Below are 26265 nucleotides of genomic sequence, written 5' to 3'. Positions count from 1 at the left end.
GTCAACCAGAAGGACCTGGTACAGGGTTATGTAGGCTGGCACCTCTTGAATAGAGTGCTTCTTAAGGTAATTTTATACCATGATGATCACACGAGAAAAGTGGTTTCTTCTGTTAATTGCAGTAAGAAGAAACTCCTTACACAAAAATATGACTGCCATGAAATGGGATATTATTAAGTATTGAAAAACCAAACTGAAAATATGCTGATGGAATTTGGTTTTGTTTCTGATTATGAAAGACACTTATACCATCCATAAAAGGCTGATTTTATATGCAGGTGCAGTATGTTTCTGGAAGATTTCTTAGAATTGAGGGAGGAGCCCTTGAACTTCAGTTAAAACAAAACAATGAAGTCCCCATGGACTTGAGAGCTGAAATTCTACCATCAATGATTTTTTTTACTCATTCGTATCTATATCATATATCCCATCACATACCTTGGGTAGGAGGATGTAATTGTTTTTATTAGTTAGATACCCTGTCAAGTGGAGTGAGTGAGTGGGCCACACATGTGGATATGGAAAGGATTTTATTAGAGAACATAGAGTGGGCTATTACAGACTCTCCATTAGGGAGGAGGGCTCGAAAGAGAGAGGGCATGTTGGCCTGCTGAACACAAATTCTGACCGTTCAAAATTTTGCAGAGATGGACTGAAGATTGAGATTTTTACTTGGAATTAACCAGAAGTTTAAGGATTGATTAGAAGTGTTTTTTTAAGGGTCGCCTGGGTGGCTGTGGGTTAAAGCCTCTGCCTTTGGCTCAGGTCATGATCTCGGGGTCCTGGGATTGAGCCCCGCATCGGGCTCTCTGCTCACCAGGGAGCCTGCTTCCCTCTCTCTCTCTGCCTGCCTCTCTGCCTGCTTGTGATCTCTGTCTGTCAAATGGATAAATAAAATCTTTAAAAAAAAGAGAATTGTTTGCTTAAGAATTTTATATACTTAGGATATTCTGAGAAGTTAAAATGTTCCATCCATAAACAGAGTTGATGTTGCATTTTTCTTTTTTTCTGTCCCCGAAACCTGCCACCATTCCTGGCCCACTGCAGACAACCCATAAATGCCTCTGGGGCAAAATATGATTCATGATCTCCACGTTCTTTTTCTTTTTCTTTTAAACTTCTACTTGTGTTTATTTTATGCGAAATGTATTCATGGGCCGTATGTTTTTATTCCTTTGGTTTTTACTTGAGGTGTGTGTGTGTGCATGCATGTGTACATGCAGCCTCCTCTTCTGGTTTGGGAACAGTTCTTTTCAGCAAGAATCATCTCAGGGCAGCAGAGTGAGCTTATGTAGGGCTTAATCTATGAGCTCTTTGAACCTGGGATTCACCTTAGGGGTCTTGCTCACATGGACGTGCTCAATGACTAGAGAATCTACATCAAGAACCTTGAGTTCAGTGTTATTCCCTGCATTTTTAAGCACGTACAACAAAAATGCAGTATCTTATTGGGCATGGAACCTATGTCCAGTCCCACTGTTTGGCCTGGGCACATCTGCCATCTCCAGTAACATATCTCCCATCTGGTAACAATGGGATAGCACATATTAATTCTATAAAGTGACATAATTTTGGTGGCTTTGGGGGTATGTGTACCTTCTATGGCTTGGGCAGTTTCCAGGGTATTCTTAAAGTGAACATAGAGATTTGAACCTCTTGATTTGCATGATTGTTGTGTGTGGGGTGAGGGGTTGGGTGAAGTTAAAATGAACCGCTTTCAGAGACCACCTCAGGCCACACAGGGGAAGAGGAAACTATCTCCCCCTTATTTTGCCTGAAGATAGTAAAGTATATTTTGAAACTGATTTTAGGAAATTCCTGGTTCCTCTTTCAGTAACTAGGGTTTCCAGCCTTGATGGAGCCTAGCTGAATGTGAAACGATTCTTCCTTCCAGAGCCTCTCCAGCTCCTCCTGCCCCCTGCCCGCACCCCCGCTCTGTTTTAGCACCCGTGGTGGTTATTCAAGCAAAATTTGGGTGCTACAGCTAGTAGTTCTTGTCACTTAGAACGTATCTTTTCTCATTGCAGAAAGTGGATGTCACCAGCAGGGCTGTAATGGAAATAATGACCAAAACAATTGAATACCTTCAACCCAATCCAGGTAAGGGATTGTTTATGCTTTCAGGATGTCCCTCCACGTAACTTGTAGTTTCTCTTCGATCGACATTTAGGTTTGGTGTGCTTCTCCTTCCTCAGCGCTCCTTTCTGGAGCTTCAGTGACTTTCCTTTATAGCACCTTAACCAAGGAGGGAGGACCTCTTAAGGCTGACATTGAAGTAACTGGAGCATTCTGGGATATTTTGTCTGACCCTAGTGTATTTAACAAATAGCAAAGCATGGACATCTTGGGTGGCACATCATGTCAGGGTAGCTGCAAGCTGTTAGCCATCAAACTTAAATTTTCAAGGGATGGTAAGAAAGAATTGGGATAGTTTTAAGATAAGATCTAGTAATTTCCAGAAGGCATGAAAGAGTAGGAAATTCTTGTGAATTACAGAGGGTTTTTGTTCATACAGCATCACTAGAGTTTTTGGAGAGTTGTTCTTAATTCCGATGCTTCTCTAAGTATATGGCTGGTTAGCATTTGTTCCCACTAACTTACTATGCTCCCAGAGACGGAAGTTGTAATAGAGATAATGGATCTACCCCTTGAAAGGAGAACCAGGCAGAACTGAGCAGTGTCTGTAGACACTGTTAAGGTATAACACTGTTAAGGTATACTGTTAAGGTATAACAAAGCAGAATGGTCTATGTCATCAACCTCCTCACTCCTCTTCCTGACATCAGTTCCTAACACAGAGTATAGAAAGGATGGAAGAAAGCCTTGAGGCAAGGCTGAATGTATTTACGTGAAAAGTATGAATATTTAGAAAACTGCTCACTTTTAGGACTAGGTTCTTTGGGAGTTTCAGGTTGGGAGTCTAGTGTCTTTGTCTAGAGTCTAGTGGGGAAGGTAGTCTAGACACTGTGTCAGCCCCAGTGTGTTTGGACACAGAGCACTAGTGGCAAGAGATGAGAAAAGGAGAAGGTGTGGGGTAAGAGGTGAAGAGTGAAACAGGAAGTATTGACTCGCTCTCTACTGCCTCCTGCTGCTGGCCGAGCTCTCAACCAACCTTTATTTACCTGTGAGAGCACAGCTGCTGTTTCAAAGATGAACAAACTTTATAGGAATAACATTCTTGATTTTTTTTTCTTTTTAAAATACATAAGAAATGGGATTACATAAGGAAGGAAAATACAGAAGTAAGTATAGTAAGGTATAGGAACTAGGAATGTAGCTGATTGTGAACCAAATGATTAGCAAATTAGACAAAGAATACCAAAAATGAAGTTCCTAATTTTTATCAGAGTCACATTTATGGCCTTTATATTCATTCCACAGAGATGCATGGAACTCTTAGGTGGTCATTTTTTTCTTAGCATTCCTATCACAACTGTGATAGGTCAGGTTCTGAAGAGAGATGCTCACCCTGTCTCACCATAAGAAATCATTGAATAAGGGCAAAAAATTTGTATTTTCATCTTTGCATAAAACTTTGAAGTGCTCTCTGATCTCCTGGGATTTATACATGTATTGTGCTGGTAACTCATTGTTGTAGGGTGAAGATAATTATAGAGTAAGGAGGGAAAATAGACTATTTATTAAGCACTAATGCATTTTTAGGATGGTGCTAATTATGTATACCATCTCAACTCTGAAAATAACCATTTTTTCTGATTGGAAAAATAACACACAGTTGAACAATTCATAATTATGGAAAAGCGACTAAAAATCCATCGTAAAACACATCCTTTATACTTAATACTGATGGAAACCATCAGTATTCTTGAGTATAATGGAAGTGTGTTGTAGATAGCTATAGTATGTTGAATGGTATGCTCCCTCAAAATTCAGGCCACCCAGAATCTCAGAATATGGCCCTATTTGGAAATAGAGTCTTTACAGATGCAAATAGTTAGTGATCTTGAGATGAACTCATTCTGGAGTTAGTGTGGGCCCTAAAGCAATGATTGGTATCTTTGTAAAAAAGGAAAACAGAGAGACATAGGGAAGAAAACCATGTGAAGTGGAGGCTGAGATGGGAGTGATGTGGCCACAAACCAAGGAAATCCAAGAGCCACCAGAAGCTGGAAGAGGCATCTGGACATCTGTCACCAAGGAAAGGATTCTCCCAGAGAGCCTCTGGAAAGAACCAACCGTGCAGACACCTTGAATTGTGAGAGAGTAAATTCCTGTTGCACTAACTCACACAGTCTGTGGCAATTTGTTGTGGTTGTCCTAGAAAACTAGCACAGTGGGCTAACCTTGTTTTCTGCAGAAAGAAACATGGGTCCGAAAAGTTAAGAAACATTCCCAAAGTCACACATCTTGGAGGGGATGAGGTCAGAATTGGAACCCAAGTTAGAGAGGGTACAACAGAAATTCAGAAAGGAAACAAATTGTGGGATTGAGACTTAATTTTATTTTAATAAAAAAAGATTACAGAAGGAGGTCATGGGGGAGATAAGAATTTTCAGAAATGACATTTTTAATAAAATGTTTAATGTGCTTACTAGCTGCCAACATGTTCGTTTGTTTTATGGCTGTTTAAAAATTGAATGGACATCTGTCACCAAGAAGAACAATTAAGGCCACCACCAGGCAATCCCAGTTTGACTTCAGAAAAGCAGTTATATATGGGCAGGCCACATGTACACATGTACAAGCTAGGTCCAGAACAAAACAAAATTTTGTAGACTTATTCTATAGAATTCAGACGATCTATATCTAATTGGTCTATGATGGATATGATTTAGTCCTTCCATCACTTTCTCACACTGAGAGCAGACACTTCCCTATAGCACTTCTGCAAAGCAGCTGGTTAAGTACTTGTTCACTATTCAAGTGTCCTTGACAAGGGTATGCAGGAGTCTAGCAAACACTCAGAGACACCGGTCTTTGGGTACAGAAAAGCAGAAAGAATATTCTCAAACTCATACTTGGTAAATACTTTGAGCCTCTCAGTGACACCAGGAACTGTATCAACCAACATGTTTCCCTAGACGCTGGTCCTGAATGAATGAGATCTAGCCTGGGTCAGAACAGAGCCTGAAGCCAACCAACAGGTTTACATGGATAGGCTGGTAGGTTCAGTGGAAATTCATGCTTTGAAGGTACTTTGAGAATGAATATCTTGCATTAGATTAGTATTCTGGGATGTGTTCTGGCTTTCAGATCTTGTGGCTTTCATATCTTTTATATTCTTAAAACCCAGTTCCTATTGGAGTGATGACCAAAGAGAGTTTGATTAATTTTCATGAATCTGTAGATATGCTCTACACTGTGCAGGCCCCTTATCCACTCTCGCCTGCTTCCAGAGTGAGGTTTTTAAAAGGAAAATCTGATCATATCATTATCTTGCATAAAACCTTTCAATGGCTTTTCATTGCTTTTATGATTAGGTTTTAAATTTTCAACATGGCTTAAAGGACCCTCCTCGCGTGTTTAGTTTGCTCTTTCCCCTCTACCTTGGCAGGCACTTAGTACCCTCTGGTGCAGCATAAAGTTCATTTAAAAGCCTTCCTTGACCCCTGATTAGTGAGGTTCCCCTGTCAAGTTTCCTGTCACGATTCCAGCTGCCTTCTCCTGGTGGCACATGCCACACTTACTGTAAACGTGTGTGATGTGTGTGCTTTTGTTTGTCTTCCTCTGTAAGGACAGAACCGTGCCTGCCGTATCCACATGCCCAGTCCCCAGGTCAGGTCGAGGCAACTGGTGGCATTTGGGTATTTGAACAAACGAGTTATGAAACACCATTGACAGTCATTGGCTAAAGTGACAAAGCTGCTATAATATAAAGAGGAAAAGGAGAAACTCTTGCTTTTTCCTAAACCATCAGCTCTACCCATATAACTTTTATCAAATGCATTTATTTTTATGCAAAGACCAACTTTAGATGTTTTAGGGGTAAAAACAAGACCAAGATTGGGCTTCCAACCTCTGGTACTTCACAGCCGAGTAGCATAAGATATATACATAATGAGGAGACCTGGAGGGCTTCACAGCTAATTCCTCCTGGAAGTTCCAGTTCACTAATGAAGTGAGCAAGGGTGAATGGGGTCACAGGTTTACAGGTGTATGCTGGGAAGCAGGGCTTTCAAGAATGTAGACCAGAGAGCTGTAAAGTCTTCTACCACGGATTGTGAAATATTCTGAATAGAACAGCATAAACCAGTACAAATTTGCAACCTACTGAGAAATAATTCAGACATGAAAAGTACTGTACTGATTGACAGTCCTTATATTCTTATGGCATAAAAACAAAGACCATTCCAAAAGATAGAAATCAGTTTTCTTATACAAGAAGTCTGATGCCTTATGGAGAAAAAAGTACTAAATCAACAATGTTGAATAGAAATAAGTTGCAAGCCGCATGTGTAATTCTGAATTTTCTAGTAGTCACATTAAAGAGTAAAAAGAAAGGGAAAAATGATTTTAATAATATGTTTTAACCCAGTGTATCCAGAATTTAACCAATATTAAAATATTGAGAAATTTTACATTCCTTTTTATTCTTGTGCTGTTTTTGAAATTCAGTGTGTTATTTCGCACGTACAGCACAACTCAGTTTGGATTAGCTGCATTTCAAATGATTGATAGCCTGTGGCCGGTGGTTCCCATAATGGGCAGCTCAGGATAATTTGCCATTCAAGCTATCTATTATATTTTGATATATGTTTGATGTTTAGCTCCTTGGTTTATGTATATTGGTGGTGGTTTGTTTATTTGTTTGTTTTTTCAGTAGAGAAATGAACCCTTGATTTTAGACTTAGGATATCTTTATTTTTTTTTAACTTTTTTAACCTTTTGCAACCTTCTGCAAATCTATTACATGTACATTATGGCATTGTACTAGAGATCTTCCCCTGAATTAGAATGATGGACATGGCCAGCTTGGGCTCTGTTTCCTTCCCAGTCTTAGCTTAGTGATTGTGACAGAGGTTTTTTCAGTTTGCAGTGAAAAGTTGTTCTGACCCTGAGAAGTTGCATAAACCTATGCCAATTTCCAAGATGTGTAGATAAAAAGCAGTTTGGACATGAGAAATTACTGTGCATGGTCAAGGTTTGGTTCTGTACAGAAATGCTCTTTCCTTGAATGCCCACATGAGTTAGCTTTCTCTAACATGCCTCAAATTGGGGTATTAAATTAGGATCATTTTGTGTCTATTCATAATTTTTTAATAATAATTTAAAATCTCATTTGTGGAATGTTGCCTGTGGAAGTAAAAGCTGTATTAATTTTGAAATAGCTCATTAGTCCCTGAAAAAGATACTACATCAAAATTGCCATACTTCTTTCCCACAGGCTCCTTTCAGAGATGAAAATGTACTGATTATAGGACATTTGGTGACAGCGGGACTGAAATCAATACATGTCTCATTTGGCATTTGTGTATTCAAATCCTTGGCTCCACAACATCCCGAAATTGCTGTGTTTCCTGGAGGGCACGTCCTCAGCGGTATTCATCTTGTTTTTCAGGGCTCTTAGCATTGTGCCTGGTTCATTGTTTGCCTGCAGTAGGTCTTCTGATTAGATGCATGAATGAATGTATCTATTTTTCTCTTAAAGAATAGGGGATGTGTTTGGAGTCTGGTAGCCAGAGGTTTTACTTTTCTAAATCCTGACGCTGAAGAGTAAGGAAAATGCATGAAGGACAGATAACAAAAGTAATTGTGAGGAAAATGTTGCTGCACTTGAAAGGAATCAGGTCTTTCAGGGATGAACATATCAAAGAGGAAAATAAGGCGAGTGGTATGTGGTGTCATCTGTATACTATATGTACTGAACTGGCTGTGGGGTTTTCCTGTTTTCACTGCATCTTTGGGAAAAATACTGAAAATGAATAGTTTCCTAGTATATTTGGTTTCCCTTAAATGATCCGTTTTTTTTTTTTTTTAAGATTTTATTTATTTATTTGACAGACAGAAATTACAAGTAGGCAGAGAGGCAGGCAGAGAGAGAGGAGGAAGCAGGCTCCCTTCCTGAGCAGAGAGCCCGATGCGGGGCTCGATCCCAGGACTCTGGGATCATGATCTGAGCTGAAGGCAGAGGCTTTAACTCACTGAGCCACCCAGGCGCCCCTAAATGATCCGGTTTTAAGTCAGTGGGCACTGGCAGATTACTGATCTTCACTTCTGTGTCTCTAAAGACTGGTAAGCCAGACCTTATTTAAAATGTACTTAATCATAACAGATATCAGACAATTAACATATGCATATATGTAGAAAATTAAGCTAATGGAGTCTCACTCTAATAGCCTTGAGTCACTTCTCTCCTGCCTGCATCTGGTGGTCCCGCTCTCAGTCCCTCCAGGTCTTGCACCCCTGCAGGCTTCCTGGCCTTGTAGTCTCTCTGCGGCTTCACACTCTTTCCTGCTGTGGGACTTGGCACTTGGCTGTTCCCATCTCCTGAAATGCCCACCAGCCCCTTACCTGACATCTATCCTGTTACTCATCCTTCCTGCTTTGTCTTAAATATCACCTCCCCCGAGAGCCATTCCCTGAGCCTCCCCTGAAGCAGCTCCTCTCCACTGTTGCATTCTCATGAGGCCCACACGTGAGTCCCCTCCACAGATCTCTCCACTGCTTCCCGTTTAGAATAACATTGAAAGTTGTTATTGGGATAACAGGGTCGACAGTCTGACTTCATCTCCCATATTCCTGCCCGTCTCCCTCGGCTCCCTGGGCACCAGCGTCGCCAGCCTCCCCGCCGTTCCTCAGACACAAGCTCCCCCACTCATCCGGACAGTCCAGCCCTGCCGGCATCACCTGCTCGCCCACCTTCTCAACGTCCCCCTCAGGTCTCTGCTCCTGTGTCGTCATATTTGCGTGGCTTCCCTGACCATCTCGTTTAAAACATCATTGCTCCTCATTCTTGAAACACTTTCTGTATTATTTTTCTTCATGGCATTTATCGCTGCTTAGACTTTTGTTGGATGTTTACTGGTTAAGATATGACTGTAATGCACGTGGCCCAAGTGCAGGGTTGTTGTTCATACGCTGCAGTCAAAGAGCCCTGCTCTTATCTTTTCTTGCATTTCTCAGTTTGTACTTTCACATGTTGTTTTTATGTGTTCAGTATCCTGCCTTCCTCCCTTCCTACTCCCCTGCTTTACGTTCTCCACGTAGCAGCCAGGTCATTCCATTGAAGATGTGACTCATATGTCGTCATTCTTCTGCTTATTGTTCTCCGGTGGCTTCGCACCGAACTGAGGGCACACTTCCTGGCTGCGAGTCCCTCCGTGACTGGGCTCTTGCCCTGCCGCTGAGCTTCTGCAGCTCTCCATCCACTCTCACCGACTTCTTCTGACCCTCAGCCATGCTCAGCTTGTTCCCGCCTCAGTCTTCTTGCACATGAAGTTTCTCTGCTTGGGACTCTTCTCCTGGCTCCCTTGTGGCTGCACCTTCCTCTCATGCCATCTCTCTGTGCGGTCCTTCCTGGACGCTCTGTCTGAAGTAGCTTCTTCTCACTCCTCTTATAGCCCTTCTAGTCTATCACTGTTTGAAATTATCCTGTATTTTATCTTTTTTTAATTTAAATCTTTTTTAAAAAAGATTTTATTTATTTCTTAGAAAGAGAATGAAAGAGAGAGAGGTAAGCGGGAGAAGCAGATTCCCTGCTGAGCAGGGAACCTGGTGTGGGACTTGATCCTGGGACTCCAGGATCATGACCTGAGCCAAAGGCAGTTGCTTAACCAATTGAGCCATCCAGGCGCCCCTCTGTATTTTATCTTTTTAAAATCATCTGCTAATTACCCACATTCCCCATCTAGAATGTAATCTCCCCCAGGGTAGGGACCCTGTCCTGTTTACTATCTCTAATATAAAAATAGTGCCCTCGGTATTAAATCAGTGCTATTTATCCCTCCCACTGTGTCATAAACTCAGCAGAGACCAGACATTTCTGTATACCCAGTACCTAGCACAGTGGTGCTTAGTAGCTGTTTAATTTGCTGAATGAATGACTCAAATCATGTTAAGCATATTTAAACTCCGTCTATAGGAGTAGCTGACCTCCCAGATAGAATCTGATCTGCAGACTTGAATATGCCAGGATCAGAGCTGTTACTTTGTCTATGTTATATCTACTTGGTGTCATGTACAATTAATACATTTCACGGTTGCTTTGGGAAAAGTATGGCCGTGTATAATCTCATGTTTAACCTCATTGGGCTGGAGCTATTGACAGAACATCCATATTTACACACACAGATAACTCTTCCCATTTTCACATTTCTGAAAACTGAAGTTTCAGAAGAGATTAAGAAATTTCTCCAAGGTCATGCAACAAAAGAACCAGAGTTTATGTTCAGATATGACTGTCTCCGTAGTCCATTTTGTTTTCACTGTCATATTCTACAAAATGTGGAGATACCTTTAGTCTTGGGGTATGTGGTGAATTCAGTCTGAGTGACCTCTAATGATCCATGCCCTTGCCCAGTCCCTTCCTTTTGAGTGTAGGTGGATTCTGTGCCTTGCTTCTAATCAAAAGAATATGGCAAAGTTAATGGGATCAGCACTCGTGTTGCCTTGATTAGGTTACAGTGTATGGAAAAGTGCATGGGATGTTCCCTTGTGATCACATTGCTTTGTATAAATCTTTCTGAGCAGACCAGAGTGAGAGAGATTCTCCTACCGGCCTGGAAGAAGGAAATGATCATGTTAGGACGGCTGAGGGAGCAGGCTGAGTGTCAGGAGTTGAGGGTAGCCTCTGGACTATAAGGGTGTCCAAAGCTGAGAGGCAGTAGGAAGCTAGGGCCTTTAGTGATACTACCACAAGGAACTGAAGTTTTGTCTACAACCTATGTGAACTGGGAAGGAGATTGTTTTCCCATACAAGCTTCCTGATACCAAGATGGCCTGGCTGATACCTTGACTATAGCCTGGGAGACCAAGAACAGAGGACTCAGTAAATTGCACCTGAGACTGTGAGATAAGGTGTAGCTTGAAGCTACTAAGTTTGTGGAACTTTCTTATGCAGCATGAAAAACCAGTATAATATGGCTGTTTGTTCCCAAGTAGAGCTCCTGTTTCAGGCATATCACCGTCGGCTGGGGTCATCTGGCCATTTGCCCTGTTGGCTCCCTGAATACCTTCGATGGGAGCAGAAAGTAGATTAGGAGAACCTGTCTGCATCTTTTCAGCTTAAGAGAGTCTCCTGAATTCCCTAGGGAGTGGTAGGACAGGTCCACCCTCTGCTAAGACTGAAGATACTTTGAAACATGAGACAGTGAAAAGCACGGGCACACCGCCTGACACTTTGTAGGGGCTCAAGAAACATCCCTCACCCTCCCGTAGCCAACAGGGCCTGCCTAGCTGAGGATATCTCAGGGGCTTACCTAGCAACGCCTCCACAGTGAGACGCACGGTAGGATGAGGCCTCCACAAATACAGCCCCCAGGGAGAAGTCCCACTGCAGGTCCCTCCCCTCACACAGGGCAAGTGTCCACCCTCTGACTGCTTCCTGAACCGGAAGAAGTAAAGGCTCAGGGTATTAGTACTCAGAGAGTTGTGTATTTTTTCAAACTGCAGGAGCCATTTTATGCTCCTGTGCGGTAATCACCTGCTTTCCCAGGACTCCCTATACGTCCTGTATTGGCACCTAGCAGTGCTCCTTGTGGAGGGGGGAGATGTTCGCTGTCCCATGTTATGGATTCTTAGGGCTGCTGTGGACCACCCCTCAGTCCCCTCAGTGTCTTAAAATACTTCTCCTCTGCTTCCCACTCAGCAGGGCATAAGAGAGCTCTGGTGCCTTGGAGAGAAGTGTTACATAATTACCATTATTTGGGTTGAGAGTAGCATAATCCAGTGCTAGAGTTAGAGTGGGCAGATCTTCCTCTTCCCTTTCTTCAGTCTCTAGAAGAATATTTATAGAATATTTAACTTCAAAAGAAACTGCATAGCTTTGAGGAAATTTACCACGTCCTTGCTATCATGTGTATCTTTTGTGACTTTAATAATTGTCAGTGTACAAGGCCAGGGAGCGTATTGCTTACAGTATGGGGAGCATCAGGGGCTCATTTCAGATTTATAAATCCTTTTGAGATCTCACCTGGGAGAGTTAGGCCAGGACACATTCGTCAGAGGTTGCCGATGTGAAATATATGCTAAAGTGTTATTTATTACATACAGTTTGTTGCTAATGGTAAGCTTCAAATCTAATTTAGTGTGATTTGGGGATTTATGCTCACATTTCAGTTGTAATATCTGCACTAGGCTTTACAGACTTATTAAAAATAATTCAGAATTAATTTATTGCAACAACTAAAGACATCACTGAGCCTTGATAGGTAATGAAGAGGTAAACAGACTTTTAGCTTTTGGTGGCCATTTTGGTGAAATGGCTATCAGTCACAGTTTTCTCCAGCCAAAAAAGGGAAAAGAACTCACATTTATTTAGCACCTGCTTTGAGTACATGCATCACAATTGTTGTGATTTTACCATCACAACAATACTATCACTAAGTATTGTCATCCCCCACTTACAACCAGGATCAGTGAGACTGGGGGGCGATAAGCTCCTGTCTTCCCTGCAGAGCTGGTGAATGGCAGAGCTGCAATTTGAACCCTGTCCTGTGTTATTTCTTTGATAGCATGTGTCCTCACGTTAATTAGTAGGAAATGGAAATAGATTCTGTCACACGGAAGAATGCAGTTCTTAAAAAAGAGGCTGTATGAACACATTTATATATCCTTTTGTCCTCTAAACTTTAACCTACTTGTTCATAGTGTTTGCTGAATTAAGTAATTGATTACTACTAATGAAATGTAATAATTTCTACAAGAAGGGAAAATAAATCACCTGTTTTCCTTGAAATATCTATTTTATCTTTAAAAAATTCTTATTTTTGTAAAGAACCATAAACAGAAACCAGATCATTAGGAAATATTCTGGCAGTAGTGTTCCTTCTTGTAGAAATAAAAACAAAAACAAAAAAGAAAGGCGTAAAAAAAGGAATAAAGCTCAGATCTTTACATTGGAGTTTTAAAAGTAAGACCTTTTGGTTTTGAACTCAGCAATGGTTTTGCAAATGATGAGTTTCATTGATTTTGAAAATTAACAGTAGGTTGTATACGCTAAGACCTCTTCATTTGTAAATGACCTAGTCCACTTATCCTAGTGAGTTCTAGTGTATATATATAGGTTCTTGCATTTGAAAGATTGCAGAATTCAGGTAAGCCAGTCCTCTTATGTTGACGTGAGGAAGCAGAGGTCTGGGGGGGGTTAGGTAGCTCTGCAAGGTCACGTAGATGGAAAGCCATCTCCAATCCCCTGACTGATGGTGTGGTACTCATCCTGCTTCCCAAATCACAGTGTCTATCACACTTCCTCACCTCTGCATTTTTAATCACCTAACAAGAGTAAATATAGCTAAAGCTGACAAGTCCTGATTTGACCTATTTTAACAAAGACGTTAATAAAACAACAAGAGCCAGAGTGGCATTCTGGGACGAGACCGGGCTTTGGAGACAGAGCTAAGATTGAATTTTGGCACCACTTGTTGCTACGTGTCCTTGGGCAAGTTGCACCGTTTCTCTGTGTTTTACTCTCCTTATATACAAGATGGAGAAACTAAATCTGGCCCTCACGTTATCAGGAGGTCTGAAGAAATGATGCATGTGAATTACACACAGCAGATACTTCAGAGATGTTAGCTGTAGGGTCAACCGTGGCCCTGATCTTTACTTTTTCAAAAATATATCCAGGGGGCGCCTGGGTGGCTCAGTGGTTTAAGCCTCTGCCTTCGGCTCAGGTCATGATCTCAGGGTCCTGGGATCGAGCCCCGCATCAGGCTCTCTGCTCAGTGAGGAGCCTGTTTCTCCCTCTCTCTCTGCCTGCCTCTCTGCCTACTTGTGACCTCTCTCTCTGTCAAATAAATAAATAAAATATTTTAAAAAAATATATCCAGGTTCTTTCTAAATTTTCAAACCAAACACTTATGAATACTAGTAGGAATCATTAAGTGTTTGTCCTCAACAGATCTCTGTTCCTTTGGGCAACTAGGTTTGGTTTCCGTGAGGTGGGTAGAGAGGTAGAAAGGAATTAAGTCATTTCATTAAATCTGGAAAATTTATTCCATGTCTTTGGTCTCCCCTATTGAATGCTACATTCATTAGGTTAGAACATGAAAACGTGACTTGGAATACCATGACCGCCCCTTCCAATTGTCATATGTGTTCATCAACACAAGCCAGAACTAGGGGTTGACTTTTCTTCTTCCCTGTGGCGACAGACAGGTGCCCCATCACTGTGTTTTCTTACTTGAAATTTCACAGTTAAAGAGCAAAAGAAGCCACTTGGAGAACATAATACAGCAGTTTAAAGCAGGTTGTAATTTTGTTTTTATTTATGGAGGGTCTCTCCCCAAATGCTCCTGTCATCGTTGAGGGTGGGGAGGAAGATGAAGTGCAAAAGGGCAGACTCACCACCCATCCTTGTCCTCCCCCACTTCAGGGAACATCCACATTCATCACCCTGTCCCCCTGATCCCCTACTCTGTGCTCACATTTGTGCTAGCCTCTTCATTCCAGATTTCTGTGTTCCACAAAGACTACTGATTTCTAGATCTAGAGACATTCCATTTGCTATAGACCTTGATTTTGAATTACAGTGAATGAAACTTAAAAAAACATTAGGACCCCCTGCCCCCTTTTTTCCCCCGAGGAAAGAGAACACTCCATCCTCTGCTATTGCTGTCTTTGGGACCAAACCTCCTTAGAAAATACCACATTTGTCTTGGCCTCAGAGGCTTGGGATCCATACATCTTCACATTTCACAGAAGCTTTCTAGAAAAACCTCGTTTTCCAACAAATATCTGTCAAAACCTCAACACCCACTCAACTGAGTGTGCTACATCCTGTTTTAGAGATAGAAATGGAAAACGGTTTCTCTCCGCACTTTACCCACAGAACTCTTGACACCAGACTCCGGGGTTTGTCTCATGCTGACCAGTTTTCCAACTCCGTTTGGTGTCCTGCAGTTTACTTCTGACACCACCTTCCTGGAGGTAGTGTCAGTTCTCACAGGGTAAGGGCTCAGTACCACAGATGGCCCCCACTTTGGATACCAATGCCAATTCTGAGCCTCTGGTGCTTCTGACCCTCCCCTCCCCACCATAGGTTTGGTAATTTGCTTGAGTGGATCACAGAGCTCAGAGAAATACTTATTTAATGTTTACTGGTTTATTACAAAGGCTATGACTCAGGCTATGCAGAAAGGATGCATAGGGTGAGATATAGGAAAGGGGCCTCCAGAATGAATTTCTATTGTTTCAAGCAGCCCAGTTTATGATACTTTGTTACAGCAGCCCTTAGGAAACTAATACAAAAAGTAATAAACTGTTTATTTCAGATTGCTCCTAAGTCTCTGCAACACTCACTTTGGGTGTCTTCATAGTTTCAAATAGACCTTTTATCCCACATGACTCTGTTAGCCTTCCTTGGTGTAATGCTCACTTGGAAGAACGTTCTGACTGGAAGCAAGCAGGGCAATGCCGGGCGTTTTCTTCAAGGGGCTTCTATCGGTAGTCCACACAGCAGCCAACGGCTATCTCCTGGCTTTCCAAGGGACAGCTTGGGTACTAGAGAATGAGAAGACAACAGGTGCAGAGGGAGAAGGGGCTTAGAGATTCCATGTCCTGAATAGGAGTCACTATCACGAGTATCATTTGTCCCTTCTCAGGTCCCAGTAAGGGATATGGCCAGTTACAGGATTCGCTGTACTTAGAAAAGCCTAGAACTAAGGCTTGCCACCTTGCCACCTTGACCAGGCCCTGATCATTCATTCCTAATCCTCCCAGTGTATCAACCAGCAGTGAAATTTACCAAAAGCCGTATTACCTGGTTATACGTGATATTACACCTTTATCAGGTCTCCAGGACAGCAGAGCAAGAGAGTTAACTCAGTCATTTTTATTCACAGGGAAGGAGAAAGGATTTTAATATTTTATTTATTGTCTTTTACCCATCAAAGTAAACCTAGACTAGAGACTTCCATGTTATAGCTCCTTTAGATTTAATCCACAGACATAGAGGTAGTGGGGCAGAGAGGAGGGAGGTGATAACGTAGAATTTTCTGAATATCCTCTTGTGCTTTCTTTTCCTCTCTTACCAACTCTTACCAACTCTCTTACCAACCTAGATGGGGCTGTCTTGTCCCTGTGCTTAGTGTCATACTAGAGACAGCATTAGATTTTATATCTAAATCTGCAAACTCTAAAAACTTTAATCTTGTCCATGATAATCTGGGAATACTATATTTGTTTAGTTCAATATAACTCTTGGTTAACCCACTTTCCACACAAAAACCATTTTTCATGTTAGTGATAGCTTCAGTTTTACTCAATATTTCCTCAAATGCCAAGCACAGTGCCCGATACTTTAAAAACATAATTTCTAATCCTCACAACCTAGCAAGGTAGCTTTAATTTTCTGCATTCTATAGAAGAGGAAAATATTTTTTTAAATTATGTGTCACATTTACTCTAGTATTCTAAGCCCTGGGCACATATCAGTAAAAGAAGCAGAACAAGACCCTGACCTCACAGAGCCTCCATTCTAGTGAAAGGAGATTGACAGAGAGTAAATATCCAGTGTCGGGCAGTGGTACAAGTACATAGGACTGTGTCTCCTATTTTGAATGACCTGGGAACCCATTAAAGGGTTTTGAGAAGAGTGACCTGATCTAATTTACACTGAAAGGGATTCATAGACAGAATAGATTATGAGTGAAAGCAGGGAGACCAGTAGGCGCTTTTTTAGACAAACCTAGTGACAGATGACAGGGCTTCTGACCAGAGGGACAAGTGCTCTGATTCTGGGTATGTTTTGAATGCAGAGTTGACAGAATTTACTGGCAGCGTAGATGTGTGGTATGGGACAGAGGGAGACATCAAAGATGACTATAAGATTTTGGGCCTGAGCAGGTAGAAAAATGGGTGGAATTAGATTAACTCATACAGGGAATACTGTAGAGTTTAGCTTGAGCATGTTAAATTTGAAATGTGTAAAAATCCTCATGATGTTAAGTAGATACTAGATCTATGAGTCTGTAACACAGTAGAGAGGTGTGGACTGGAAAGAAAAATTCCAGAATCATAAGCCTGCAAAGTTAGCAAATTGATTGTCTAGTCCAACAAGAGGTGGACTCCTTTGCCCAAATGTGCTTATTCACATCTCCAGAGTACCCTTAGGGAAATGTTTTATGGTCTGACATCCTAGATATTCTAAATCAGTAAGACAGAGGTGGAGTCTTCAAATCTGGTTTTAAAATGTTTTCTAAGACATATAGATCAATGGAACAGAATAGAGAGCCCAGGAATAAACCCATACAAGTATGTTCAATTTATCTATGACAAAGGGGGCAAGAATAATCAATGGGAGAAAGATGGTCTCTTCGACAAATGGTGCTGGGAAAATGGGACAGCCAATTGCAAAAGAATGAAATTGGACTACTTTCTTATATCACACACAAAAATAAACTCAAAATGGATTAAAGACCTAAATGTGAGACCTGAAACCATAAAACTAGAAGAAAGCATAGGCAGGCAGTAATTTCTTTGACATTGGGAAGACCCCTTCCCACTTCATACTTTCCCTAATTGATGTTAAGAATCTTTTTTTCCCCAAACCAAAATCTGATTTAATCTGAATTGAAGCTCTTTTAAAGGTCTGTATCTGAAATAACCCTCTGTCAGAAACCTTTGAACAGGAATCATTGTCTACAAAATAAAATCAAAGTTCCTTAGCATAAAACTCATGCCTTTACCATCTGGTTCCAACTTTGTGGCCTCTTCACCTAAGCCGCAGCCTTTCTCAAGTTTCCAGATACACCAGGTACTTTCATGTACCTTTGCTCATAGTCTCCAGGGGGTTAGAAAAGCCTTTCCCACCGCTCTGCCCGTACAGCTTACTTTTTGAAAAAGCCCAGCTCAGGTGTCACCTTGTTTCATGAGCCTTCCTAGCTTTACTATTCTAAATGGAATTCACTGTTCCTCTCTGTGATATGAATACATTAGGACCTTACCCACAGTATGGGGTCTGCTTTGTGTCAAGGTGAGTGGAATGACCTCTGACTCTCCAAATAGACAAGAAGCTCATTGAGGGCAGTGGCTGTCCCTTGCTTCTCTTCTCGTAGAGTCTCACTAGCATAATTCCTTCCACACAGTAGGTGCTTAATAAATATTTGCTATGTTCCTTTTATAATGGAAGAGCTTAAAAGATTTTTGATAAATACTAATTCAGTCAGGGAGTACAAATCCAGAATTTTCATGTATCAGAGAATACATAATTTTTTCTGGTGTAAACTGTTTGTTGACTTTCACTAAATTAATTTGTATCCCCTTAGATAGGGTTTGCAGATTAGCTTAGGAACCCTCTTTTGTCAGGGAAGAGAGACCCCGTATTCTGGGCTCACACAATTGGGAGATTGTGTGATCAATTTCTTGTCATTTCATAAAACCAGTTTTTCATGACATAATTTAGAGGTGAATTGCTACCCAAGAGCCAGCTTCAGTGAGAGTAAATGGGAAGCAGGAGTCCTCCCTTCTGCACGTTGAGAAACGGAGGCAAGAGAAATGAAAAGCCTTGGAAGCCTCAGAAATCTTAAAATCTAGTCTGTGTAAGGGGAATGCCAGCCAGATTGCCATCAGCGTGACTCGCTCTCCCAAATCATCCCATCAGATCACAAAGTTAGCATGTCATTAGATCTTATCAGCACGCTCTAGCTCCGTTTCAGAGCACACTAGGAGGTTATGATGACTTTGAATAGGGAGGTCTTTCCTAAAGATTGGAAAAAATAACATATGCAAAAGAATTGAATTCAAAAATAAAAACTTTTAAATAAAGACATTTGGCCCACAGTTAATAAGTAAGCACATGCCCTATGGTCGGCCACATGCTAGAATTCAGTAGGATATGTAATCAGGAAACGGACATTCAGCAAATAGAGAAAGTATCATGAGATCTGATCAGTGTTTATACAGGGCAGGATGGAGACATAAAATGAGGGGAAGGATCACCTATACTTGGGAGGCAGTACAGGTAAAGGGTGACTGAGCAAGACTTGGTTAAAAAAAGTGGTGGGAGTGGAGGAAGCATGCTTGGTATTATGTTGGGCAGGTGGACTGAGAGAGGGAAGTCCATTCCAAGAGGAGCAGTTCTAGTAACTTGAAGAAACTGCTGCAAGTTTATGTCTGATGGTCAGGGTGTACTTTCCCTGAGCTCAGAGCTTTTTATCTAATAACAATCACCTTAAGTATGGGAACTTGAAAGAGTTTATAGGATATCTAGATGTCTCCCCCCACCCCAACTTTTTATGGATGAACCTGAGACTTAGAGAGGTTAGGTAATTCATAACATAATCACACAGCAAACTCCAGGGCATAAGTGGCACTCAGAAATAGCCCACATTTGTTGAATGTTTATCTTGTGCCAGCATTGTGACATATATTATGTCATTTAATCCTTATGTCAACCTAGACCAGTGTTGGGGGAGGTACCATTTTACAGATGAGACACTGGTCTAGGCCTGAAGGCCAAAATTGCCCAACATAAAATAGAACCAGTATTTGTACTCAGTCTAACTCCAAAGTCCTGGTCTTAATCCTACTTTGTTAAACTGGCTCCCTTTCCTGGTGTTCCTCCGCAATTAGCAGCTCACTCCTACCTAGTTATTCTTTTAAGTCTGATTCTGAAAACACAGTTTTGCAGAATTGAAATATTTACAGCCAGTTTTGTTGACTTATTTTCAGAGTTCCGTTCAGGGTAGATAATGATTTTTTGAGTTGAAATATGAGGTTCACTATATGAATCAGGATTCAGTCAGGGAAGTAAAGTCATTGTGGATGTCATGGAATAAAAGATTTATCATAAGAGAGCTTGTACAGTTATGGGAAGATCTGAGTAAATAAAAGTCAAAAAAGTAGAGTTAATGAACGAGAGAAAAAGGTCACTTACCAACCCTGACCCAGGTGAATGAACTTAGAAAGGAATCTGAAGTGTAGGTAGGTCCAGCTGCTAATGCAGAGCTGCAAAATCTATAGAATCCAGTAGAATGTTGTTGGCTCTTCAAGGTTGCTGCCTCTGCATTTGCAACAGAACATCTTTGGTGGGCCTAGGGTCACTGTTGATGAGCAGAGTCAGTATTCAAGAAGAGCTGGACACAGAATAGGGGAAGGGGGGAACAGAGTGGAGTCCATTTGTAGCCCTGCATCAGTTTGTTACCCCCCTATACAGTGACAGCTTCCAGAATGTTATGACTACTGCTTCCCCTTCACCTCCCAAGTCTTGCACAGCCTTGCATCCTACCAGTTCTAACTGTGAAGCATGTGGGAAAGGGATTCTGGGAAATGGAGTTCCCCAAACACTCAAGCAGGCAGTAAAGCACTCCAGCGCCCATACTCAGAAAAGAGAACGGGGAAAGGGAATAAAGGAGTGCTTTCCCCCATCTCCAGTGCCTGTTGTGTGTCTAAGCTAGTTACTCTTTTTGTTGTTTTTCATTGAATACAGAAAACAACATATGAATGATTATTGTTCAGGAATATACTAGCCAGCAAGATTTTGAGCCTGGATTTTTACCTATGTTTGTCTGAACCAAAGCCAGTGTTTATTTTAATACACTATGCTGATTTCTCTGAGACATAAGACCTAATGGCTTTCTTGTTTGTTCATTTGGATTAAGAAATAAAAAATTTAAAAACCAGGAAGTGAAAGTTGTGAATTTTCTGAGTTTTCACAGTAGTTATGACACTAGGACAAAAAATAAACTGCCTTTTTATGGAGCACAAAACAATGGAACCCCCCTCCCACCCCTTTTATTTTGGAAAGGTTAATCTAATCTCACTTCTTGCTGTTGAAGTTGACTAGATACATTTGCTTCCAGAAATCAACTGGCTGTGGACTCATCAAGCCCTTTTCTTTGATAGTTTTCTGATGGCATTTTACTTTTTAATCTATATTTTTTCTTTTCATGGCCAGTTCTCCTTAAACCAGCTAAGGTATAAAACTTTTTGGTTGAAAGATCCATGAGGTTGGAACAGTCCCCAGTTGTCAAAATACTATGAATCTTGCTTATCCAGTTCAGCCAGTTTTAAGTGTTCTCTGTTTGATTCCCAGTTTGGAAGATGAGAATTGTTTGCTCTTCTCTTATTTTCTCATTCTCCCACATCCTTTCCTTTCCTTATTATTTATGTTTATGGCATAATTTTGTAAGATTAGTATTCAGTATTTACATTTTATGCCCTTGTAAACTTATACAGAGCTGATACATATAGTATGACTGTATTTCCTTTCTTTTACAATATTTTTGTTTTTCCTGGAGTTACTAATTGCTTTATTTTTCATTTTCTTTTAAAAAAGATTTTGTTTATTCGAGAGAGAGACAGAGATAGTAAGAGAACATGAGTGGGGGAAGGGGCAGAGGGAGAAGCAGACTCCCTGCTGAGCAGAGAGCCCCCATGGAGCTTGATCCCAGGACCCTGAGGTCATGAACTGAGCCAAAGGCAGATACTTTATTGACTGAGCCACCCAGATGCCCCTGTTTTCCATTTTCTTCACTTTTTGTGTACCATTCATTACTTCTTTCCCAAACACTTTGCTATGCACGTGGATTTTCTCCCATTATATTGAAACAGGTCACATGCTCATTATCTTTGAGATATCTGGTGCTGCATTCTAGATTGGTGATTGTCTTAGTTTGAGTTCTCCCAGAAAGACTCCGTGAGGCAAGGATTTAGCACAAATGGTTTATTTGGGAAGTGATTCCAGGAAATGTCAAGGGAAGTAGGTTAGAGGGGAAGCCAATTAAGGGTGCATTATAAAGCAAGCTATAGTGGTTGATAAGTGTAGCTTGATCTCATGCGGCTCGTGGTGAGACTGTAGCTCCTCTGTACACATGGCTTCCTGCGCTACACGTACCCTGGTTATGATGTGTAGTATCAGCTACCGTTGCCCCTCAGTGTATGATGCACAGTGGCAATCTTGAAATCAACTTTTGTCATCATTTTTACATCTTTCCTTACACTGTGTCTCTTTTTAGATTCTATACCTGTCCCTTTTCTTGATTTATACCTTCATTTTGGTAGAATCCCCCTTCCATTCACTTGGAAATAAAAATGATCAGAAACCTTCCTTGTGTGTTTGAAAATGTCATCATTCTACCTTCATGCTTCATTGATAATTTGAATATAGAGTTATATATTATTTTTTTAAGAAAGTTGGAGTCATTGCTCCATGGTTTTCTGAGGAAATGTCTCATGTTCGTGGTATTCTCATGTTCAGTGATCTTCTAATTCTTGATATTTATATATAACCTATTTTTTTCCTTCTGAAAGGTTTTAGGAACTTTTCTTTGTTCCCAGTGAAATTTCATATTAGTGGTCCTTTTTGTAGACCCGTTTAACCATGTACTGGGCATTCAGTGGATCCTTTCAATCTGGAAACATACATATACCAGTTCTGAGAATTTTTCTTTAAAATTAAAAATAAATTTCTTCCCCTTCTAGTGTTTTCTTTTGGGAACTTTCATTATTTAACCATAAGACCTCCTGGACTAATCCTGATTTTAAGCTTTCTTCTGATTTTCCATCTCTTTTTAAAATTTTGTCCTCCTTTTAGGGAGATCTGCCTCAACTCTGTGCTTCTAATGATTTTTTAATTTTATATTTTAATTAAATTCACATATACAGTTAAATAGATTACATTAATTTCTAAGAGTTCTTCTCTGTTTCTTTTTTTATTTCACAGGTGAAGTATCTTTTTAGACACCTGAGAACATTAATGATAGTTATTATAGGAAATTGCCTATTTGTTTCGGCTCTGTGATGTTAGAAGCCCTTTTCAAAATCTAGTGACAGTGTCTGTCTTTTTCCACTTAGCTGTAGGGCAGTAAAGCTGTGTGGTGGTCAGTGGAGGCTTACAAACTGTAATGGGCTCTTTCTAGGGTTATCAGCCTAGAGTTGTATTGGGTGCTTACAACTATCAGTGTCTTTAGGTCTCTTCTGGATTGGTTGTATTCCCCAGAGAAGAATCTTTTAGTCCCCCACCCAGTAGGTACTAACCTGGCTGCCAGTTCTCTGGGGGACAAGATGGGGAGGTGTGTGAGGAATCTCACAGTTCAGTATGTGGGCTGGCCCTAGTGCCCTGTTTTTAATATGGAATCCCACCCTAAGCAGGGTTGGTTATCTTCTCTTCTCTCCTAAAAAAATATTTTATTTTTCAACAAAAGGAAACAAGTTTTCCAGTTCCCATTCTCTGTTATGCCTCAAAAGTCTCTTAGGCACATGAGTCAGAGGATGGGGGTGTCACCTGAGAGACTGTAAAAATTTCTGAGAAAAGTAAAGTGGTAGAAAGGAAAAAACAATAGTTTGAAGGAGAAGAGACCATATTATAGTAATTCTAATGTCTAAAATTTATATTTTCCAGGCGTATTCTCTATCTCTTAAAAGATAGCTTTTAAAAAATCATTTTAAAACAATTAGGTTACATTTGAAGATGATGAATTCAGAGATCTGAAGATTTCTTTTAAGAATACAGAAGTTTGGGCGCCTGGGTGGCTCAGTGGGTTAAAGCCTCTGCCTTCGGCTCAGGTCATGATCCCAGGGTTCTGGGATCGAGCCTCACATCGGGCTCTCTGCTCAGCAGGGAGCCTGCTTCCCCCTCTCTCTCTGCCTGCCTCTCTGCCTACTTGTGATCTCTGTCTGTCAAATAAATAAATAAAATCTTAAAAAAAAAAGAATACAGAAGTTTTACTCATCTAAGATTCTTGAGAAATATTTAATGAGTTTGTGAATGAATTTAAGTTAACCTCTTCATAATATGAATAATAATAAATGGATTAATAGATATTTTAGATTATTTGAAGAAATAAACTAATAGATAGGGTTTTCTTCCTCTTTCTCATGAAAATGTAGAATAGATCCAAGATCTTCTTAAATGATTAGAAGAATAAAACTTTTTATAATTAACCAACATTGAAAATGATGACTTTGAAATTTGGCCACAGTATATTAAACCATTTCAGTGACTTCTGGTAATTACTCATGGCAAGATGATGTTTTACAGAATCAAGATATAAGCACTAATCAATACCAACTTTCTTTTTGTAGAGAAGTAAGTCCTTAGAGTGTAAGGTGGTCAAAACACTATTGAAAGGGGTTAACCACCATGTATGTTTTCAGTACTCTGTTTTTTTTGGTCTCCATTTATCTTCTTTCCTTCTATTAATTCTATAATTCTTACTGTCTAGTGTTTGCTTATTTCACTTTTTTAAAAAAAAATTTTATTTATTTATTTGACACAGAGAGAGGTCACAAGTAGGCAGACAGAGATAGAGAGGGGGAAGCAGGCTCCCTGCTGAGCAGAGAGCCCGATGATCCCAGGACCCTGAGATCATGACCTGAGCTGAAGGCAGAGGCTTAACCCACTGAGCCACCCAGGCGCCCTGCTTATTTCACTTTTATTTGTGCTTATTAGTTCTTCTCTGTGTTCCCCCAGTTCCTTGTGCAAATTCGCTATCATTCCATTTATGCTGGTTGCCATTGTCTATTTATCTGACCTCTCACTATACTATGAACACACCGAGGGCAGGGACTGTGTCTTTTCTGGATGTCTGATAGGACTTATTTTAGAAGAGGCTTTGAAAATATATTTTATTAACACTGTTCCCTTGAAAATGTGTGACGATGTGGAATTTTCAGTTTTTGAAATTTAACGTGTATTATATATATTTTTCTCTGAAAAGCAAAGAATATGTGAGTTATATATATTTTTTCAGTTACCACCAGGCTTTACATATTAGCCCAGCTAACTGGTAACTGCTACTCACAATGTGATTCTAAACTTGAAGATACTGCCCTCCAGAATCCTTCTTTGCAGTGTCTCACCCCCACAGACTGGGGTGATGCTATCCTTCTGTAACTTGCTATAATTCCCCAGCATGGCACTAAGTATATACACTTCACTCTAATTGCTTTTAAGATGGATGCCACCCTTAGTTCACTGTGAACTTCCTATAAGCAGGCAGCATGGCTGCCTTGTTCATTATAATATCCCCGGGGCAGGGCCAGGAGGGACCCTCTCATGATTACTCTCCTCATCTCCAGTTTTGGCCTTGGAAGCCCAAATTTAAATAAAAGTCTATTTATGACATACTGAAGTGTAAATTACTACATTGTACACCTGAAACTGATATAACACTGTGTGTCAGCTAACTGGAATTAAAATAAAAACTTTAAAAAACCAAAGAATATTTGGAGCCCACAATCCCAGCTTGCCTTAGCTCGATGACTGGCTGCCATGTTTACTTTCACCCTAGCATAAATCTGGGGGTTAATTCTCTTGTGAGATCTCTGAACTGTAGGATATCAGACACATACCCAAGCCCTAACCCTAATCCCAGCTCCTAAACCCTAACATTAATCCTCTGAAGGATCCGGAACTGCAGGATACCAGGCACATATCATCACCCTGTCCCTAACCCTAACCCAAGATCTGAGGGAAAAGAAAAAAGATGGGTGTGCATGTGTGTGTGTGTGTGTGTGTGTGTGTGTAATGAAATATTACTCAGCCATAAAAAGGAATGAAATCTTGCCATTTACAATGACATGGATAGAGCTAGAGAGTATAATGCTAAGTGAAATAGAAGACAAATACCATATGTTTTCACTCATACGTGGAATTTTAAGAAACAAAACAAGTGAGCAAATGGGGAAAAAAGAGGGAGGCAAACAAAGAAACAGACTCTCTCTCTCTTTTTTTTTTTTTTTTTTTTTTTTAAGAAACAGACTCTTAACTATGATTAAGAGTTAACTGATGGTTATGGGGTGGGGGGAGAGGATGGGTGAGATAGGTGATGGGGATTAAAGGGTGCAGTTGTGATGGGCACCAGGTGTTAAAGGGAACTGTTGAATCACTATATTGTACACCTGAAACTAATATAACACAATGTCAAGTGACTGGAATTTAAATAAAAACTTAAAGACTCTTAATCTCACAAAACAAACTGAGGGTTGGGGGGGGAAGGACATAGGGAAAGGGTGGTTGGGTTATGGACACTGGGGAGGGTATGTGCTATGGTGAGTGCTGTGAAGTGTGTAAGACTGATGAATCACAGACCTGTACCCCTTGGACAAATAATACATTATATATATTAAAAAAATTAAATAAAAACTTTTTAAAAAAAGTCCTATTTGAAACAAATGTTTCAAGATTAACTATTAGCCACTGAA

General features: G+C 40.6%; 1 protein-coding gene across 1 annotated transcript in view; it reads left to right on the top strand.

The window, feature by feature from the left end:
- Nucleotides 1-26265, top strand: part of SH3GL2 (SH3 domain containing GRB2 like 2, endophilin A1) — a 214245-nt gene that overhangs the window by 176549 nt on the left and 11431 nt on the right. Inside the window, exon 3 of the mRNA XM_046023343.1 lies at nucleotides 2028-2100. Coding sequence (XP_045879299.1) covers nucleotides 2028-2100 — 73 coding nt within the window. The remainder of the gene's footprint in view (nucleotides 1-2027; nucleotides 2101-26265) is intronic.

The sequence above is a fragment of the Meles meles genome, chromosome 11 (assembly GCF_922984935.1).
Source record: "Meles meles chromosome 11, mMelMel3.1 paternal haplotype, whole genome shotgun sequence".
NCBI lineage: Eukaryota > Metazoa > Chordata > Mammalia > Carnivora > Mustelidae > Meles > Meles meles.
This window is presented reverse-complemented; position numbering and strand designations above follow the sequence as displayed.